The sequence below is a fragment of the Tachypleus tridentatus genome, chromosome 3 (genome assembly GCF_004210375.1).
Source record: "Tachypleus tridentatus isolate NWPU-2018 chromosome 3, ASM421037v1, whole genome shotgun sequence".
NCBI lineage: Eukaryota > Metazoa > Arthropoda > Merostomata > Xiphosura > Limulidae > Tachypleus > Tachypleus tridentatus.
In genome coordinates this window covers 113,218,785-113,242,183 of record NC_134827.1, presented here as the reverse complement: position 1 = coordinate 113,242,183, position 23,399 = coordinate 113,218,785, and the positions used below count along the sequence as shown (strand labels likewise).

Here is a 23,399-nt window from a genome sequence, read left to right as displayed (position 1 = left end):
TATTAACAAAGCACAATAAACCTGTCATCTTACTCACTAATTTCTAAATGTGTTGGATATATTACCATACTGTTTAAACCCTAATCTATGAACTGTACATGTATATTTGATGGTTCATGTCTAGTTAAATATACTGTTGCGAAAAATGTACTGGTTAACGTGTTCTTAGATACGCTGTATCTGTATCTTTATCGGTACATGTTTTGTTAGATATACTGTACTTATAGATGTACATGTTCGTGTGTTGTTATATATACTATAGTTAGAGACGTACTGGTTTATATGTTGTTAGACGAACTGTATCTCTATCCTTAATGGTTCACATGTTGTTATATATAATGTACAAGTATCGTTACTGGTTCATATGTTGTTAGATATACTGTACCTACATTTTTACTGGTTCTTGTGTTGTTAGATATACTGTACCTACATCTTTACTGGTTCTTGTGTTGTTAGTTATACTGTACCTACCTCTTTACTGGTTCTTGTGTTGTTAGATATACTGTACCTACCTCTTTACTGGTTCTTGTGTTGTTAGATATACTGTACCTACATCTTTACTGGTTCTTGTGTTGTTAGATATACTGTACCTACCTCTTTACTGGTTCTTGTGTTGTTAGATATACTGTACCTACATCTTTACTGGTTCTTGTGTTCCTAGTTATAAAGTACTTGTATCTCTTCTGTTTCACTTTTTGTGAGATATACTGTGGTTATAATTTTCTGGTTCACGTTCTGTTACATATACTCTACTTCTATTTTTACTTGTTCACGTGTAAGATATACTGTAGCTACAGTTGTACTCTTTGATATTCTTTTAGATATACCGTATCTGAATTTTTACTGGTTCACGTGCTGTAAGATATACTGTACTTGCATCTTTACTGATTCGGTTGTTGTTACATATCCTGTAGAAATCGATGTACTGGTTTACGTGTTCTTAGATATATTGTCGCTATAAATATACTGGATCACATGTTGTTAGATATATTGTAGGTATAGATCTGCCGGTTCATTTGTTTTTGTATATTCTGTAGCTATAGATGTACTGGTTCACGTGTTGTTAGGTATACTATTCTTGCATCTTTACTGCTTCACGTGTTGTAAGATAAACTGTAATTATAGCTATAGATGTACTGGTTCATGTGTTGTTAGATATACTGTAGCTATAAATATTGAGGTTCAAGTGTTGTTAGGAAGACTGGGCCTGTATCTTTCGCGATTCACGTTTTTTTAGATATATTGAACTTGTATCTTTATTGGTTCACGTGTTGTTAAATATACTGTAGCTACAGATTACTGCTTTATATGTTGTTATATATACCGTACCTGTATCTCTTCTTGTTCATGTGTTGTTAGATATGCTGTAAATATATCTTTACTCGTTCATGTGCTATTCGATATATTGTACTTGCATCTGTACTGGCTCACATGTTGTTAGATATACTTTAATTGTAACTTTACTGGTTCTCGTGTTGTAAGATACACTGTACCTGTATCTTTACTGGTTCATGTGTTATTAGATATATTTTAGCTACACATTTACCTGATCATGTGTTGTTAGATATATTGTATTGTACCAGTATCTTTACTGGTTGACATATTGTTACGCCTACTGTACTTGTATTTTCACTTGTACTGTTGGTGTTAGATATTCTGTAGCCATAGATATACTGGTTCATTTCTGGTTAGATATGTTGTACTTATAGTTCTACTGATTCTCGTTTCGTTACTTATAGTGTACCATTATCTTTTCTGCTTCACCTGCTGTTAGATATACTGTAGGAGTCATAGATGTACTGAGTCACGGATTGTTAAATACATACTGTACTTATATCTTTATTGGTTCAACTGCTGTTAGAAATACTGTCACTATAAATAGACTGGTTCACGTGATGTTAGATATACCTGATTCTTCAGTGTTTTATGTGTTGTGGGATATACTGTAGCTAGAGATGTACTCCTTGATATGTTGTATGATATACAGTTTCTGTATCTTATCTGGTTCATGTGTTATTAGATATCCTGTAGTTATAGATGTACTAGTTCACATGTTCTCTAAGATACACTGTACTTGTATCTTTACTGGTTCACGTTTTGTTATAAATTAGCTACAGATATACTGGTTCATATGCGGTTAGATATTCTGTACTTGCTTGTTTACTAGTTCCAGTATTGTTAGGTACACTGAACGTGTATCTTTACTGGTGGTATATTGTGAGATATACTGTAGTTATAGATGCTTTGGTTCATATGTTGTTAGATATAGTGTATTTGCATCTTTACTGGTTCACGTGTTGTTAGATGTACTGTAGCTACTGTTGTACTAGTTCACGTTTTGTTAGATATACTGTACCTATATCTCTACTGGATCACTTGTTGTTAGATATGCTGTAACTATAAATATTGTGGTTCACGTGCTCTTGGATATACTGTACGAGTGTCTTTATTGGTTATTGTATTGTGAGATATACTGTAGGTATATATGTACTGGTTCACGTGTTGTTAGTTATAGTGTAGCTATAAATTATTGGTTCATGTGATGTTAGATACACTGTACATCTGTCTTTACAGATTGACGCGTTCTTTGTCTTTAGCTAAAGATGTACTGGTTTATATGATGTTAGATACACTGTACATGTATCTTTACTGGTTCGGTTCTTGTTACATATCCTGTAGCTATCGATGTACTGGTCCACGTGTTTATAGATATATTGTCGCTATAAATATACGAGATCACGTGTTGTTAGATATATTATAGATATAGATCTACCGGTTCTTGTGTTGTTCTATATTCTGTAGCTATAGATGTACTGGTTCACGTATTGTTAGATCTAGTGTACTTACAGATGTACTGAATCACGTGTCGTTAGATATAGTTGTTCATGTAATGTTAATTTTACTGTACTTTAAATAAAATTCTATACATCTGTAAATTCTTAAGTTCCATTGTTTGTACCGCAGACTGATCAGCTAGCAGCAAGTTTCTTAGAGCTTGGACTGAGACCTGGAGAACGTCTGGCAATTTGGAGCACCAACTGTTATGAGTGGGTTCTAACTCAGCTGGCTGCAGCTAAAGCTGGACTGGTGCTAGTAAGGATATCTGATATTATCTTTAAATAAAGTCATATCTTGAAACATCTCTATCTTCATAAACAGGAGATATATGAATTTAAATTTTACATCTGAAATATAGAGTAAATAAGAGATTCTTCTGTAACGTGTACTAATATATGTTAAACATATACTCATGGATTTGTTAACATAAACTTACTTTTGTATGTTGTGTGCTTTAATATTAACATCAACATTCGTTATCTCACTACTGATTAAATTTTGTAACATAACTTTTGTGTGTTATGTTTTCTGTTCCAGGTCAATATCAACCCTGCCTTCATGCCTTCTGAACTAGAATACTGCTTAAACAAGGTAAACTACTATACTTTGTTTGGTATAAAATTAAAGTAGTTGTTACAACCATGGTTGATAAGAATTTTAAATAAAACAAAAGAAATAAAGTGACATGTGAACAACATGTTAAAATATCTATAAAAGATGATATGTAATATTTAAGGTCACAGAATATGACACTGTATAATATTAGCTTGTGAAAGGTATTTTCAATTATTTTTGGATATATTTAAAGTGTTCAGAAAAGTTTTTACCAATTCAGGTTCTAACTAACGACCACATTTTCCAAACAAGCTAGTGATTCGACAGTTCTTTATATATTAGCCCATTTTACTTCTGCAGAAATTTATATTATTATCCCAAGTTTGGAGTGTATAGTTTTAAAATGTGGCTATATAACCATAGCCTATGATGTCATCTGGAGGTCAAGGTGGTCATAACGGCCATTTTTGGCAAACAGGACGACCAATAGGTAAGAAACTAAAAAGGTTGTATTTTATGGTAAATCATATCATCAGTCTTTCTGAAGCCTTAATTAGCTTTGTTACTTATTGATCTCCTTCCATATTGGACTCTCTCATATCTTTATTATTTCACTACAGGTATATAATTAACATCTAACTTCCCTTCAGTGAAAAATGTTTGTGATTTTTCCCAACATTTGCATGCACTGCCTCAACTAAATAGGTTTAATTTATCCACATCTTCTGGTTTCTTCCGTGTGTTCGATGGAATCACCTATAAAATAACTTTACAAAACTATATTTGGTATCGACAAATTTTGTTTCGCCTTGTTTCATACCGTAAAGAGCAATAACAATATTCTAATTAAATAATAAAGTCAGAATACTATTCACTTCATTTGACCACACACCAGAATTCACGATACCAAAAATAGGAAACTTTGTATTACAATCTTAAAGTGTCATGTGTAGCACATACTAGAAACAGTAGATATATATATCCAGTTTTTATTTGATTAAAACAAAAGTATACGTGAACAGGTCATCATGAACTCTTTTTGTGTGTATATCACGATTCATATAGTTGATTTAAAGAAAAGAACTCAGGATATATTTGTGTGTTTATATATATACACTTTGTTTACTAATAAAATACTATATATTAACTTTCTACGTTCTTTACAACATTTTACTAAATTAAAGTACGTTTTATGTATAAAATCGAAACACTTGAAGAGATGAACAAACTGTTCTACCTTTCTAGACCTCTTGTAAAGCACTGATTGCAGGAGAATCTTTCAGAAAACAAGATTACTTCCAACAGTTGTGTTCTGTTGTACCAGAGATTATATCATCCAAACCAGGCCAGATTAAAAGTAGCAGGTAAGGTAAAGACAATATAGATTATAATGTTTAAACCTGGTCAGATTAAATGTAGCAGGTAACATAAAGTAAAACATCTCAGAATGTTTAAACCAGACCAAATTAAAAGTAAAATGTAAGGTAAAGAACAAAATACATTATAATGTTGAATCCAGGTCAGATTAAAGTAGTAGGAAAGATAAAGTACAATATACATTATATAATCTACACCAGGACAGATTAAAAGTAGAAGGTAAGGTAAAGACATTATAGATTACAATGTTGAAACCTGGTCAGATTAAATGTAACAGGTAACTGGTAGTCCACATCACGTGTTATAAATATTGTTATAAACATTTTATATTGTTTGAATACATCTCTGTCATACAAACATTGTCATATTTATTTTCTAGATATTTTTAAATACTGATTATTGGTATATCATGGACTTACATATTATATGAAGTTAGTGATATATTTTATATTTACTAACATAATAACCATGATATAATATTCACTGTTTATTCTGCTTCAGATGTCCAGATTTGCACACAGTTGTCATGTTGACAAAGAAGGACTTTCCGTAAGTAACCAAACAAGTTGAACACATCTTAACTGATTGTAGGATATTCTATACTTCTGTCAGGATGTGAAAATATTTACTTTGAGAGAAAAAACTGAATGATTATAATAAAAATATAAATAACGGTAAATAAAATAGATAACAAAACCATATGTCTTTATTACCGTATTTGTATTTATCTTAATAATACACTTGACACAAATAGTATTCCATTACTAAGTATTAAATTTATTATTAATCCAGCGGAGTTTACAAGTTTGACGATATTCTACGTGCCGCAGGAAACGAGAAATTGCGAGAAGTGAAGGAGCTGGACACCAAGATTCAGTTTGACGATCCAGTTAACATTCAATTTACATCGGTAGGAGTTATTGATGGCCATAAAAAGATAGTGACATTTATATCAAAAGATAGTGACCTCTTCATTAAAAAATAGCGACATTTATACCAAAAGATAGTGACATCTATACAAAAGATTGTGACATCTATATCAAATGATAATGACTTCTATATCAAAATGTGTCGTAATGACATTCCAATTGAAAAAACAGTGTTTAGTAGTATATTCCTTAACAATAGAAAATATATGTATATTAAATATATCATATCGGACTATTGTAAGAAAGACGTTCAAATAATAATCTCAGTTCTGAATATTTTCTATTTCCTTAAACTGACATAAATGTTTTCTTTTCAGGGAACCACCGGTAAACCCAAGGCAGCATCACTATCTCACTTTAACCTCATCAACAATGCAGTAGTTTTTACAAACCGGGTTACAATACCAGGAGTGGTAAGTTGTTGTGAACTAAACCTCGACAACCATTTTGTGAAAGCAGGTGTAAATTATTGTAAACTACACATTCACAACCATCCTGTTATGCCAGGAGTGGTAAGTATTGTTATAAACTACACCTTCATAACCATCCTGTTATACCAGCAATTATTAATATTGTTGTAAACTACACCTTCACAACCATCCTGTTATACCAGCAATTATTAATATTGTTGTAAACTGCACCTTCATAACCATTCTGTTATACCAGGAATGGCAAGTATTGTTATAAACTACACCTTCACAACCATCCTGTTATACCAGCAATTATTAATATTGTTGTAAACTGCACCTTCACAACCATTCTGCTACACCAGGAATGGAAAGTATTGTTGTAAACTAGACCTTCACAACCATCCTGTTATACCATCAATTATTAATATTGTTGTAAACTGCATCTTCACAACCATCCTGTTATACCAGCAATTATTAATATTGTTGTAAACTGCACCTTCACAACCATTCTGCTACAAAAAAAATGGCAAGTATTGTTGTAAACTACACCTTCACAACCATCCTGTTATACCAGCAATTATTAATATCGTTGTAAACTACACCTTCACAACCATCCTGTTACACCAGCAATTATTAATATTGTTGTAAACTGCACCTTCACAACCATTCTGCTACACCAGAAATGGAAAGTATTGTTGTAAACTAGACCTTCACAACCATCCCGTTATACCAGCAATTATTAATATTGTTGTAAACTACACCTTCACAACCATCCTGTTATACCAGCAATTATTAATATTGTTGTAAACTACATCTTCACAACCATCCTGTTATACCAGCAATTATTAATATTGTTGTAAACTACACCTTTACAACCATTCTGCTACACCAGGAATGGAAAGTATTGTTGTAAACTAGACCTTCACAACCATCCTGTTATACCAGCAATTATTAATATTGTTGTAAACTACACCTTCACAGCCATCCTGTTATACCAGCAATTATTAATATTGTTGTAAACTGCACCTTCACAACCATTCTGCTACAAAAGGAATGGCAAGTATTGTTGTAAACTACACCTTCACAACCATCCTGTTATACCAGCAATTATTAATATTGTTGTAAACTACACCTTCACAACCATCCTGTTATACCAGCAATTATTAATATTGTTGTAAACTGCACCTTCACAACCATTCTGCTATACCAGCAATTATTAATATTGTTGTAAACTACACCTTCACAACCATCCTGTTATACCAGCAATTATTAATATTGTTGTAAACTACACCTTCACAACCATCCTGTTATACCAGCAATTATTGATATTGTTGTAAACTGCACCTTCACAACCATCCTGTTATACCAGGAATGGCAAGTATTGTTATAAACTACACCTACAGAACCATCCTGTTATACCAGCAATTATTAATATTGTTGTAAACTGCACTTTCACAACCATTCTGCTATACTACGAATGGCAAGTATTGTTGTAAACTACAAATTCACAACTATACTGTTATACCAGCAATTATTAATATCGTTGTAAATTACACCTTCAAAACCATCCTGTTATGCCAGCAATTATTGATAATGTTGTAAACTGCACCTTCACAACCATCCTGTTATACCAGGAATGGCAAGTATTGTTGTAAACTACACCTTCACAACCATCCTGTTATACCAGCAATTATTAGTATTGTTGTAAACTGCACCTTTATAACCATTCTGCTACACCAGGAATGGCAAGTATTGTTATAAACTACACCTACAGAACCATCCTGTTATACCAGCAATTATTAATATTGTTGTAAACTGCACTTTCACAACCATTCTGCTATACTACGAATGGCAAGTATTGTTGTAAACTACAAATTCACAACTATACTGTTATACCAGCAATTATTAATATCGTTGTAAATTACACCTTCAAAACCATCCTGTTATGCCAGCAATTATTGATAATGTTGTAAACTGCACCTTCACAACCATCCTGTTATACCAGGAATGGCAAGTATTGTTGTAAACTACACCTTCACAACCATCCTGTTATACCAGCAATTATTAGTATTGTTGTAAACTGCACCTTTATAACCATTCTGCTACACCAGGAATGGCAAGTATTGTTGTAAACTACACCTTCACAACCATCCTGTTATACCAGCAATTATTAATATTGTTGTAAACTACACCTTCACAACCATCCTGTTATACCAGCAATTATTAATATTGTTGTAAACTACACCTTCACAACCATCCTGTTATACCAGCAATTATTAATATTGTTGTAAACTACACCTTCACAACCATCCTGTTATACCAGCAATTATTAATATTGTTGTAAACTGCACCTTCACAACCATTCTGCTATACCAGCAATTATTAATATTGTTGTAAACTACACCTTCACAACCATCCTGTTATACCAGCAATTATTAATATTGTTGTAAACTACACCTTCACAACCATCCTGTTATACCAGCAATTATTGATATTGTTGTAAACTGCACCTTCACAACCATCCTGTTATACCAGGAATGGCAAGTATTGTTATAAACTACACCTACAGAACCATCCTGTTATACCAGCAATTATTAATATTGTTGTAAACTGCACTTTCACAACCATTCTGCTATACTAGGAATGGCAAGTATTGTTGTAAACTACAAATTCACAACTATACTGTTATAACAGCAATTATTAATATTGTTGTAAACTACACCTTCACAACCATCCTGTTATACCAGCAATTATTAATATTGTTGTAAACTACACCTTCACAACCATCCTGTTATACCAGCAATTATTAATATTGTTGTAAACTACACCTTCACAACCATCCTGTTATACCAGCAATTATTAATATTGTTGTAAACTGCACCTTCACAACCATTCTGCTATACCAGCAATTATTAATATTATTGTAAACTACACCTTCACAACCATCCTGTTATACCAGCAATTATTAATATTGTTGTAAACTACACCTTCACAACCATCCTGTTATACCAGCAATTATTGATATTGTTGTAAACTGCACCTTCACAACCATCCTGTTATACCAGGAATGGCAAGTATTGTTATAAACTACACCTACAGAACCATCCTGTTATACCAGCAATTATTAATATTGTTGTAAACTGCACTTTCACAACCATTCTGCTATACTAGGAATTGCAAGTATTGTTGTAAACTACAAATTCACAACTATACTGTTATACCAGCAATTATTAATATCGTTGTAAACTGCACCTTGACAACCATCCTGTTATACCAGCAATTATTAATATTGTTGTAAACTACACCTTCACAACCATCCTGTTATACCAGCAATTATTAATATTGTTGTAAACTACACCTTCACAACCATCCTGTTATACCAGCAATTATTAATATTGTTGTAAACTGCACCTTCACAACCATTCTGCTATACCAGCAATTATTAATATTGTTGTAAACTACACCTTCACAACCATCCTGTTATACCAGCAATTATTAATATTGTTGTAAACTGCACCTTCACAACCATCCTGTTATACCAGCAATTATTAATATTGTTGTAAACTACACCTTCACAACCATCCTGTTATACCAGCAATTATTAATATTGTTGTAAACTGCACCTTCACAACCATTCTGCTATACCAGCAATTATTAATATTGTTGTAAACTACACCTTCACAACCATCCTGTTATACCAGCAATTATTAATATTGTTGTAAACTGCACCTTCACAACCATCCTGTTATACCAGGACTGGCAAGTATTGTTATAAACTACACCTTCACAACCATTATGTTATACCAGCAGTTGTTAGTATTGTTGTAAACTGCACCTTCAGAACCATCTTGTTATACCAGAAGTGGTAAGTATTGTTGTAAACTACACCTTCCCAACCATTCTGTTATACCAGGAGTGCTATGTCTTCGAAATTATACCACTCCTAACAGGATTTCGATACCCGTAGAAAAGAAAATACGAATAGCTCATTCTGTAGCTTTGTGTTTAATTCTAAACAAACAGAATATTGTTTTATATATAGATATGTTTTAAACTTCACTTTGTATTAATAAAGTAAAATAAAAATGATTGAATTTAGCACAAAGCTACACGAGGACTATCTGCACTTGTCTTCCTAATTTAGCGTTGGAAGCCTGAAAGTAAGGCATCTGGTCATTACCACTCACCGCCAACTCTTCGGTTACTCTTTTCCAACAAATTGTGTGATTGATCGTTACGTTAAAAAGACCCATCAAGTACACTTCAACACGCATATAATTAAAAGTTCTATGTGGACCTCACCGTTTTTAGTACACTAATATATTAGACTGATACTGAGCTATGAACCTTAGTATTTGGAATTTATTTAACAGTAACGGATGTATTTGGTTTTGGTTCATTTCAGAATGAGGTGGATTGTATTCCTGTACCTTTGTTTCACGCTTTCGGTTGTGTTGGCGGTGTTGTCTCAACAATTATTAAGCACAAATTAGCTGTGTTTCCTTCGGCTTTTTTTGACTCTCTGGAGACATTGAAAGCTATGGAAAAAGAACGGTAAAGTGTATTTACTTTAATTTTTCATCTCCAAGGAACTGTTAACAATCAACTGACTTCCATAAATATGAATAGTGATATCATGATATCTTTAACATATTGAACAAAAAATACACTTTCTCCAACAATTCATATTTTAGACCAGGACACCCCACATGGAAATACCAAAAACGCCCTAGCTTATAAAAAATAATTTTCTCTCCCTACTAGATCAGTTCAACTTGTAAAAAATACAAACGTTCTCAATCACTTAGACACAATTTAAGTTAAATATCGGGTATAGCAGTCTTCAGGTTAGATAGAGATAAATCCAAGAACTCAAAACTGTAAAATATGGGATTTAATCCTCCGCAAGAACAGAACAGGTAATCCAATGTTGTTTTTCTTTAAAACAAACAAATATGCGAGAGGGCGTTTTCCTATAAATATAAGATTTTTTTGTTGACATAATTATGAAGAAATTACCATAAACTCCAAAAATCTATCTTCTTTATTAAATATAACCATGTACAACGTGTACGATAAAGTTTGTTATTTAACTAAAGCCCGTGTGACTCTGAGAAGTAAACGACACTCAAATGTATATCACGGTCATTATCACTCCTTTATGTTCTTTACGAGTTCATAGATTTTCTTGATAAGCAATCCCTCAATATTCTTTATTAGTTAATATATTTCTGTGATAAACGATTCCTTAATGTTCGTTATTTCTTTATACGTTTCTGTAATACGTGATTCCTTAATGTTCGTTATTTCTTTATACGTTTCTATGATACGTGATTCTTTAATGTTCGTTATTTCTTTATACGTTTCTATGATACGTGATTCTTTATTGTTCGTTATTTCTTTATACTTTCTATGGTACGTAATTTCTTAATGTTCGTTATTTCTTTATACTTTCTATAGTACGTGATTTCTTAATGTTCGTTATTTCTTTATATGTTTCTATGGAACGTGATTCTTTAATGTTCGTTATTTCTTTATACGTTTCTATGGTACGTAATTTCTTAATGTTCGTTATTTCTTTATACGTTTCTATGGTACATGATTCTTTAATGTTCGTTATTTATTTATACTTTCTATGGTACGTAATTTCTTAATGTTCGTTATTTCTTTATACGTTTCTGTAATACGTGATTCCTTAATGTTCGTTATTTCTTTATACGTTTCTATGATACGTGATTCTTTAATGTTCGTTATTTCTTTATACGTTTCTATGGTACGTGATTCCTTAATGTTCGTTATTTCTTTATACGTTTCTATGGTACGTGATTCTTTATTTTCGTTATTTCTTTATACGTTTCTATGGTACGTGATTCTTTAATGTTCGTTATTTCTTTATACGTTTCTATGGTACGTGATTCCTTAATGTTCGTTATTTCTTTATACGTTTCTATGGTACGTGATTCTTTAAAGTTCGTTATTTCTTTATACGTTTCTATGGTACGTGATTCTTTAATGTTCGTTATTTCTTTATACGTTTCTATGGTACGTAATTTCTTAATGTTCGTTATTTCTTTATACGTTTCTATGGTACATGATTCTTTAATGTTCGTTATTTATTTATACATTTCTATGGTACGTGATTCTTTAATGTTCGTTATTTCTTTATACATTTCTATGGTACGTGATTCCTTAATGTTTGTTATTTATTTATACGTTTCTATGGTACGTGATTCTTCAATGTTCGTTATTTCTTTATACGTTTCTACGATACGTGATTCCTTAATGTTCGTTATTTCTTTATACGTTTCTATGGAACGTGATTTCTTAATGTTCGTTATTTCTTTATACGTTTCTTTGGTACGTGATTCTTTAATTTCGTTATTTCTTATCCAGACAATCTTTATTTTCCATCTTTATTACATTATAGCAACTGTTGTTCTTTATCCAGACAATCTTTATTTTCCATCTTTATCACATTATAGCATCTGTTGTTCTTTATCCAGACAATCTTTATTTTCCATCTTTATTACATTATAGCAACTGTTGTTCTTTATCCAGACAATCTTTATTTTCCATCTTTATCACATTATAGCATCTGTTGTTCTTTATCCAGACAATCTTTATTTTCCATCTTTATTACATTATAGCAACTGTTGTTCTTTATCCAGACAATCTTTATTTTCCATCTTTATTACATTATAGCAACTGTTGTTCTTTATCCAGACAATCTTTATTTTCCATCTTTATCACATTATAGCATCTGTTGTTCTTTATCCAGACAATCTTTATTTTCCATCTTTATTACATTATAGCAACTGTTGTTCTTTATCCAGACAATCTTTATTCTCCATTTTAATCACATCATACAAACTTTTGTTCTTTATTCAGACAATCTTTATTCTCCATCTTTATTACATTATAGCAACTGTTGTTCTTTATCCAGACAATCTTTATTTTCCATCTTTATCACATTATAGCATCTGTTGTTCTTTATCCAGACAATCTTTATTTTCCATCTTTATCACATTATAGCATCTGTTGTTCTTTATCCAGACAATCTTTATTCTCCATCTTTACCACAACATTTTCTCTTTTTATTACAGACTTTCAACTCTCATTTTGACAAAGGAAACTTTTATTAGTCATTTCTGTCTTTTGGTTAGACATCAACATGACAACACCAATTCTTTATCAATCATTTCTGCCTTCTGGCTAGACGTCAACATGACAACACTTTTTATTATCAGTTATTTCTGCCTTCTGGTTAGACGTCAACATGACAACACTTATTATTAACAGTTATTTCTGCCTTCTGGCTAGACGTCAACATTACAACACTTATTATTATCAATTATTTCTGCCTTCTGGCTAGACGTCAACATTACAACACTTATTATTATCAATCATTTCTGCCTTCTGGCTAGACGTCAACATGACAACACTTATTATTATCAGTTATTTCTGCCTTCTGGCTAGACGTCAACACGACAACACCGATTCTTTATCAATCATTTCTTCCTTCTGGCTAGACGGTAACATGAGAACACCAATATCCGTTTCAGTAATTCCTGTTTTGTTATATTTCATCATTAAAACACTTTTTAACAGAAGTTCTCATCATATTTTTAGATGCACTCTTGTAATGGGAACGCCCACCATGTTTATTGACATTATTAATCACCCGGATGTTCATAAGTTTGATCTAACCAGTCTTCAAGGGGGTAAGTGAATAATTAGTAATTTTGTTTGTTATACACTGCTGGCCAAAGTCTTAAGGCCAATGAACATAAAGAACCATCTTCATAAGATGAAAATAAGAAAAGGGAAATAAAAATAAAAAGGTTTTTTAGCATTTAATAGGGAACATGTCAACACTATGAAATTAGCCTTAATACTAGCTGGTCAAAAGTTTAAGACTTCAAAAAGAAGTCCTAAACAGGTTAAGAAATGCCCAACAAGAAGTCTCAGTAGCGTGTTGCACGGTCGTCATTGCGAATAACTGCAAACTGGCATGCTCGATATAAGCGTTTCCAGAAGGCTGACTGGAATGTTATTCCAAGTGGTGAAGATGGCTTCACGAAGATCATGCACTGTTTGGAATTGATGTCCATTTCTATAAACTTCCCTTGCCATTCACCCCCAAACATTTTCAATGGGGTTCAGTTCGGGCAAACACGCTGGATGGTCCAAAAGAATTATGTTATTCGCCATGAAAAAGTCCTTTGTCGTGCGGGCATTGTGGATTGCAGCGTTGTCTTGCTGAAAGATCCAGTCATTTCCACACAAGCGAGGGTCTTCAGTCAATAAGGATGCTCTCTCAAATATGCCAATGTAGCCAGCTGTTGTTTGACGCTCCTGTATAACCTGAAGCTCCATTGTTCCATGGAAGGACAAATTACCTCAGATCATGATAGAACTTCCTCCACTGTGTCGTGTAGAAAATGTCTTCGGTGGGATATCCTTATCGGGCCAGTAACGTTGGAAGTCATCTGGACCATCCAGGTTAAATTTTTTCTTATAAGAGAACAAAACCTTCGTCCACTTTTCTACGTCCCATGTTTGGTGCTTCTCAGCAAAGTCTAACCGAGCTGTTTCGTGGTGTGGAAGGAGGTGTCGCCTTTGAAGACGTTTACGGTTTTTAAAGCCTTTCTCTCGTAGATGCCGTCTTATTGTTCATGAGCTGCATTCTGTGTTCGTAAGGGCCTCAATCTGGTTCGACGATCGGCTGGTGTCTTTCCGGAATAACCATTTGAATGCTCCTGTTCAACGCCAGCGAAATTTTCTTGGGCCGATCACTTGAAATTCTCATTCCGTATTTCTCAGGGTCTTTTAAGAAATTTGCAACAGTAGTTTTACTACGCCCAATCTCACCAGCGACAGCACGTTGAGAAAGACTTTGCTTTTGCAGCTCAACAATTCTAATTTCAGTGTACAAATTTTCCCTATTAAATGCTAAAAATTTTTTTTTTCATCTTTCGAAGCTCTACTCAAGTAAGTGGTTGAGTCCAACAACGCAAAATTCGTATTTTTTCTTTATGTTCATTGGCCTTAAGATTTTTGCCAGCAGTGTATATGCAAGTTGGCACTAGGGTGTAGCTTTTAATTTCGGAACTGACAAGCAGGGTTTGTGTTTATCCATTAACCTTCATTTTAAGTTGTGGATGTGTCACTAAGCAACAATTTATCACTTAGTATTGATGGTTAGTGGTCAGGTGCCTTTTCTATGTTTTGTAGAGACGTTAACAGATATATCTAGTACTTTTACCATTAATAGAAATTCATTTGTAAATTTAAAATCAGTTTCTTCATGAGAATATTATTCTAATACATTTGTTTAAAGTTCTTACATTTAACGATTTGAGTCATCTAAACAACCACTGTTCTTTCATTCTTCAAGTAAAGCTTTATTGTTTAGGTCAATGTTCAAAGTTCTAATGTCCATCAATACATTTAACACTTACACTCTATGATAACATTAGTTGTAAGTACATACAGAGTTTTACTCACTTGTGACAACTGTGTTACTTTCAGCACTTATTGGAGCGTCTCCATGTCCGGTAGAGCTGTGGAAAGCAATAGAACAGAAGTTGGGTATAACAAATGTACTTGTAAGTTTTAAAAACTTTCTGTCTTCACGACGAAATTTTTATCACTTTGATTAGTGATGGATTTTTTTTTATAAAAGAACTAATCTATTTCTACTTAGAATCTGTAAATATAACATTACTGTCTGTTGTATCTCCATGTAACTACTTGATGAGGGGTATAAAAAGTTACGGTAACCATGAAACTATATAAAATAATACTGGAAGAGTGAAGCAGAGTTATGGTAACCATGAAACTATATAAAATAATACTGGAAGAGTAAAACATAGTTACGGTAACCATGAAACTATATAAAATAATACTGGAAGAGTAAAACATAGTTATGGTAACCATGAAACTATATAAAATAATACTGGAAGAGTAAAACATAGTTATGGTAACCATGAAACTATATAAAATAGTACTGAAAGAGTAAGACAAAGTTACGGTAACCATGAAACTATATAAAATAATACTGGAAGAGGGAAGCAAAGTTACGGTAACCATGAAACTATATAAAATAATACTGGAAGAGTAAAACATAGTTACGGTAACCATGAAACTATATAAAATAATACTGGAAGAGTAAAACATAGTTACGGTAACCATGAAACTATATAAAATAATACTGGAAGAGTAAAACAAAGTTACGGTAACCATGAAACTATATAAAATAATACTGGAAGAGTAAAACAAAGTTACGGTAACCATGAAACTATATAAAATAGTACTGAAAGAGTAAAACAAAGTTACGGTAATCATGAAACTATATAAAATAATACTGGAAGAGTAAAACATAGTTATGGTAACCATGAAACTATATAAAATAATACTGGAAGAGTAAAACATAGTTATGGTAACCATGAAACTATATAAAATAATACTGGAACAGTAAAACAAAGTTACGGTAACCATGAAACTATATAAAATAATACTGTTAAAGTAAAACATAGTTACGGTAACCATGAAACTATATAAAATAATACTGGAACAGTAAAACATAGTTATGGTAACCATGAAACTATATAAAATAATACTGGAACAGTAAAACAAAGTTACGGTAACCATGAAACTATATAAAATAATACTGGAACAGTAAAACAAAGTTACGGTAACCATGAAACTATATAAAATAATACTGGAAGAGTAAAACATAGTTATGGTAACCATGAAACTATATAAAATAATACTGGAAGAGTAAAACAAAGTTACGGTAACCATGAAACTATATAAAATAATACTGGAAGAGGGAAACAAAGTTACGGTAATCATGAAACTATATAAAATAATACTGGAAGAGTAAAACAAAGTTACGGTAACCATGAAACTATATAAAATAATACTGGAAGAGAGAAACAAAGTTACGGTAACCATGAAACTATATAAAATAATACTGGAAGAGGGAAGCAAAGTTACGGTAACCATGAAACTATATAAAATAATACTGGAAGAGTAAAACAAAGTTACGGTAACCATGAAACTATATAAAATAATACTGGAAGAGGGAAGCAAAGTTACGGTAACCATGAAACTATATAAAATAATACTGGAAGAGTAAAACAAAGTTACGGTAACCATGAAACTATATAAAATAATACTGGAAGAGTAAAACAAAGTTACGGTAACCATGAAACTATATAAAATAATACTGGAAGAGGGAAACAAAGTTACGGTAACCATGAAACTATATAAAATAATACTGGAAGAGTAAAACAAAGTTACGGTAACCATGAAACTATATAAGATAATACTGGAAAAGTAAAACAAAGTTACGGTAACCATGAAACTATATAAAATAATACTGGATGAGTAAAACAAAGTTACGGTAATCGTGAAACTATATGAAATAATACTGAAAGAGGGAAACAAGATTGTAATAATCATAAAACTATATGAAATAATATTTGTAACTGGTCTACGTGTGGTATCAATACTAGGAGCACTTTTCCTTTGAATTTGAACGATTTCTAGGAAAACATATTCAGAGGAATCACACATCTTTTCTTATCCACAGAATTCATATGGAACAACAGAAAATAGTCCAGGGATCTGTTCAACACGTCCAGGAGAGAGACTGGACAAGAAATACCACACAGTTGGAACACCACTTGATCATGTTGAGGTAACTATACAATATTACTAAACACGCTAAGGTTTTAGTTAATTTATTATGTTCCATAATCACGTCATAGGTGTATCATGAACTAAACATGCTGATATCCTTGTCAGTGGATTGTATACTTTGATCTCATCAAGGTGTACCATAAACTAAACATGTTTAGTGTCATCTGTACAATCAAATATCAATAAATTAAAACTGTAGTTCACATGTTCATGATATGTACCTGTTGTATTTTACAATCTGTACATTCGTCCTCAGGTTAAAATAGTGGACAATGATGGACGAATAGTTCCGGTCAACAAAGAAGGAGAACTGTGTACACGTGGCCATATAACGTTCTTGGGATACTGGGGTGACAAGGAACAAACTGGTCAAGTCTTGGATGATGCACGTTGGTATCACACTGGGTAAGACATAAACAACTTGGATTTGTCCACTTCATGTCCACTCTGATCCTTCAACTTTCTTCTTGTAACCTGTTCTGTCTGTAACTATTATTACTGTACTGTTCATACTGGCTAGGAACTGTTGTTGTTACTGACCAGACAATACTGTTAATACTGGTTAGGAACTGTTGTCACTGACCAGGCAATACTGTTATTACTGACTGGGAACTGTTATTGACGAGATTGTACTGTTATTACTGGATAGGAACTGTTACTGACCACAAACTGCTGTTATTACTGGCTGGGAACTGCTGCTGTTACTTACCAGACACTACTCCTATTACTGACTAGGGACTGTTATTGCTGTTGATCAGACACTACTACTATTACTGACTAGGGACTGTTATTGCTGTTGATCAGACACTACTACTATTACTGGCTCGGAATTGTCACTGACACTGACGACATAGTTTTGTATTTCTGGATAGATGTCCTGTTGTTGAGTGGGTTCTCAACATGAAACGTACTGTCCAGTCCATTTAACGAATTTATTTATTTATTTGTTGACTGATAGGCATAGCTTCACAAACAACGCTCAACAGAAACTCTGTATCTGATAATACGCCCACTTTACTTATAAGCGTACTTTCAACAGATACATTGATTGAGTAGTTGAACTGCATACAAATAGACACAATAGCACTCACTATGTAACTCAGTAAGTACACTGAACTGACTGTGTACTCTTCTTTCATTGTAGTACTTGAAGATTTTAGGTTGTGAAGTAACGATAACTCACTCTAGCAATCAAAAACTAAATTAAAATTTAAAATGTTGCCTACAAAATTATTAATGATTTAACGTTTACAATATATGTCTTGATGATATCGTGATGATAGACGAAAGTGTTAATTGTTTCTATATGTTAATAATACAATATGACGCAGAGATATTGCCGTGATGGATGAAGATGGCTACATCAGTATTGTTGGTAGAATTAAAGATATGATCATTAGAGGAGGAGAGAACATATATCCTCGGGAGATTGAAGAGTTCCTCCATGGGCATCCAGATGTCGCTGAAGTTCAAGTGAGTTTTTCAGAAGGGCTTGTTTTCTTCAATTGGCCCGGCATGGCCAAGTGTGTTAAGGCATTCGACTCGTAATCCGAGGGTCGCGGGTTCGAATCCCGGTCGCACCAAACATGCTCGCCCTCCCAGCCGTGGGGGCGTTATAATGTGACGGTCAATCCCACTATTCGTTGGTAAAAGAGTAGCCCAAGAGTTGGCGGTGGGTGGTGATGACTAGCTGCCTTCCCTCTAGTCTTACACTGCTAAATTAGGGACGACTAGCACAGATAGCCCTCGAGTTGCTTTGTGCGAAATATCAAAACAAACAAAAACAAAACAAAATTAATATTACGGCCTTAAACTATAAGGCCCGGCGTGGCCAAGTGTGTTAAGGCGTGCGACTCGTAATCTGAGGTCGCGGGTTCGCATCCACGTCGCACCAAACATACTCGCCCTTTCAGCTGTGGGGGCGTTATAATTTAACGGTCAATCCCACTATTCGTTGGTAAAAGAGTAGCACAAGAGTTGGCGGTGGATGGTGATGACTCGCTGCCTTCCATCTAGTTTTACACTGCTAAATTAGGGACCGTTAGCACAGATAACCCTCGAGTAGCTTTGTACGAAATTCAAAAACAAACAAACCAACTTGAGCTATTAATGTTGTCGAAGCAATAAAACCAGTAAATCCAATCAAAGTCATAAAAATTAAAATGAACAACAATTTCTATTATATATTCTAGTCTCGAAATAACACTTTAAATATATTTTTGTCTGTCACATGTCAGTATCCTAGAAAACAAACTCAATAACATCTACTATGTAATTCTCTAACTGACAATGAAGTAACTATGTACTGTTATTTCCACGTATTCAGTTCACTGGAGAACTTTCTTTAACATCCGATAGTATTATCATGTATAGGATTAGTTTCAATGTTATATGTACCATGCTGTTAAACGTGGCACATTGATCTGACTCTATACATAATATTTATTTTAATATTTTTATTTTAGGTTGTTGGAGTTCCAGACCAACGAATGGGAGAAGAAGCTTGTGCTTGGGTGAAACTAAAACGTGGATCAACGGTAACAGAAACGGAACTTCGAGAATATTGCAAAGGAAAAGTTAGTATTGTATTAATATAACACCAGCTGCGTATGGCGTTAACTTCATATCAGTTGAGTAAAGCGTTAATATCACAATATCGAAAGACATTATCCCAGCATTATTTTTATCTGTTATCAACTGCATATTGCGTTTTACTACACCAGTTGAGTACAGTGTGTTAATATCACACTAACTCAGTTAATTACACTGCTGATACTAAATCATCTGAGTGCGGATTTGATAATCACTTGAGCTGAGTTGGTGTTAACATCACAATAGCTGATTTCAGTGTTAATATGACATCAGATAAATATAGTATTAATAACAAGTAAGTTGAATGCAGTGTTAATATCATAACAGGTGAATTCGGTGTTAAATGCCTAATACCGTATTTAACACCGAATTCACCTGTTATGATATTAACACTGCATTAGGCATTAGGTGAGTATAATGCCATATCTCATCAACTGATTTCAGAGATAATATGACATGTCACGTTTGAAAATCTAAAATAGACCGAAACCGTGAGAATGACAAATATTGATGATTCATACATTCTAGAATTTTCGACATTCATATGGAATAAATATGAAACTGGAAATACATATTTAATGCAAAAAGGAGCTGTGGAGGTTTCTAAATATAGGTATAATCTAAACAAACACCAGCATTAAATTAATGGGCACTTTAGACTAAATCTATTACAGACATTACGTGAGTACGGTGTTAACATCACATCTACTGAGTATGGACAGATAGTAACACTGTCCAATATACGATCAGTCGCTAAGTGTTCGTTAGGTGGGTTACAACGACAGAGATTTTACTGGTCTAAAAATGGATTACACTGTGATTACTAACGTTCCTGGTTCTAGTGCGACTTGGATAATGCTCGTCAAGGTTTCTTTACAATTATCCCAGGATGTGGCTCATGGTGATAGTCCTAGTATGACACTGATAAGGAGTTATCTACACTTGATACTTCGACATCAATTAGCTGTAATGTTACTTAACCACTACAACACAGAAGGGGAAGGTAACCTTTTAGTAACTTTGTTTGTTAGCACTAAAATATAACTATAACCACCAGGTGTCAGACAAGATGGCTAAATACCTATGTAGCTCGTCAAAGGAAGTGTGGGTGTCTCCTCCATTGGATAGATTACTTCACAATGCTAAATCAGTAAAGGATGTGGAGTGAGTTATTGTGTTACTTTACATCCAAGAAAGAGCCGTACTTTCGGCAAACACTGAGTTTAATTTTAAAAAATAATTTTCACATAAAGTTCTAAATGTCAACAGTTGTTGTTTTATCAAGCTTACTTTTATACACTCTTGTTTAGTATGTAACATCTGTAATATGTTATTTAAAGCCAATATCCTCATAACAACCAGACAATTGCTAGAAATTGGTACCCCCCCCCATTGCACAGCGGTATGTCCGCGGACTTCCAACGCTAGAATATTGGTGGGCAGGCTACACATAGCCCACTGTATAACTTTATGCTTATACACAAAAAACAATATAAAATGATAACCGAGATGAAACATAGTTGTACCTGCAGAAATAAACATCCAAGTAAAACGTCTTCCACGTAAATAACATATATTTATGTACAACAGAATGATACTTTCAAAGTTATGGTTTAAATACCTAAACAAATTGGAAACCAATAGTTCTAAAAATTAACGAGTTCCACCATTGGACAAAAATATTCCTGGCCAGAGATTTGTGGGAAAAAGTGGACATGAAATGTGTTTTCACACATCTCTAGGGTGCAAACAAACAAAATAAAAGGAGTCGACAAATAGAATATTTTCTTAAATTTTATTTTGATTTTAAGATATAATTTATTCCTATATTGTTTTTTGACAGAATTAATTTGTTATTTTAATGGATATTAGTAAACATGATAAAAACGTTTATTAGTTAATTGTTTGGACAAGTCTCTTAGAGAAAGGTTTCCACTTATTTTATATTGTTTTGCCACTAATGTTTTAATTTGATTTATATTTTTTCATCATAAAATTTTAATGTTTCACTTGTATTGTTTCGTCCTGACTTTTGCCCTCTATTTTTAACGATCTTACAAGTATATCTGTTAAATAATGATTTTTTTTTTTGGTTTCAGATCAGCCACTTTAAGATTCCTCGGTACATCGTGTTGGTTGAAGACTTTCCAAAAACGTCGACAGGAAAGATAATGAAATATAAAATAAAAGAAACAATGACAGAAAAACTTAAGTGTATGAAATGACCAGGTTGTAAGTGTATTATTGTGAAATTTATCATGCCAAAAACCTTTGTAATGTTAACCATAATATTCTGTGTAAACTGTTTCTATTATACAGATATGAGTAATAAACAAGTGTTAACGTGTTTCTTTCAGTGAGTCATTTCTAATTTGAAAATTGAGTAAAATATTCTCTGTTAATTTTCTTTAATTTTGTAAATTGCTAAACAGAAAACAAAACAGAAAGGAAGCTTCAAGAGAAAATTATGTTCTGTCACATTAAGATGTCATCAAGTTAAACACAAAACAAAACTAAAAGGAAGCTTCAAGAGAAAATTATGTTCTGTCACATTAAGATGTCATCAAGTTAAACACAAAACAAAACTAAAAGGAAGCTTCAAGAGAAAATTATGTTCTGTCACATTAAGATGTCATCAAGTTAAACACAAAACAAAACTAAAAGGAAGCTTCAAGAGAAAATTATGTTCTGTCACATTAAGATGTCATCAAGTTAAACACAAAACAAAACTAAAAGGAAGCTTCAAGAGAAAATTATGTTCTGTCACATTAAGATGTCATCAAGTTAAACACAAAACAAAACTAAAAGGAAGCTTCAAGAGAAAATTATGTTCTGTCACATTAAGATGTCATCAAGTTAAACACAAAACAAAACTAAAAGAAAGCTTCAAGAGAAAATTATGTTCTGTCACATTAAGATGTCATCAAGTTAAACACAAAACAAAACTAAAAGGAAGCTTCAAGAAAAAATTATGTTTTGTCACATTAAG

The 23,399-nt window shown here is 32.9% G+C and overlaps 1 protein-coding gene across 4 annotated transcripts in view; it reads left to right on the top strand.

Moving 5' to 3' along the window:
* Positions 1–22,759, top strand: part of LOC143247791 (medium-chain acyl-CoA ligase ACSF2, mitochondrial-like) — a 38,949-nt gene extending 16,190 nt beyond the window's left edge. For 3 of the 4 annotated variants that reach the window (XM_076496272.1, XM_076496273.1, XM_076496270.1), the window contains 14 exons: positions 2,965–3,093; positions 3,376–3,429; positions 4,639–4,757; positions 5,272–5,319; positions 5,563–5,680; positions 6,017–6,112; positions 10,515–10,663; positions 13,739–13,830; positions 15,641–15,717; positions 17,709–17,816; positions 18,075–18,223; positions 19,150–19,291; positions 20,284–20,394; positions 22,510–22,759. In XM_076496272.1, the coding sequence (XP_076352387.1) occupies positions 2,965–3,093; positions 3,376–3,429; positions 4,639–4,757; positions 5,272–5,319; positions 5,563–5,680; positions 6,017–6,112; positions 10,515–10,663; positions 13,739–13,830; positions 15,641–15,717; positions 17,709–17,816; positions 18,075–18,223; positions 19,150–19,291; positions 20,284–20,394; positions 22,510–22,635 (1,518 nt within the window). In that variant the 3' untranslated portion in view covers positions 22,636–22,759. The remainder of the gene's footprint in view (positions 1–2,964; positions 3,094–3,375; positions 3,430–4,638; positions 4,758–5,271; positions 5,320–5,562; positions 5,681–6,016; positions 6,113–10,514; positions 10,664–13,738; positions 13,831–15,640; positions 15,718–17,708; positions 17,817–18,074; positions 18,224–19,149; positions 19,292–20,283; positions 20,395–22,509) is intronic. The other variant, XM_076496271.1, reaches the window with a different exon arrangement.
* The last annotated feature ends 640 nt before the right edge of the window (positions 22,760–23,399 follow it).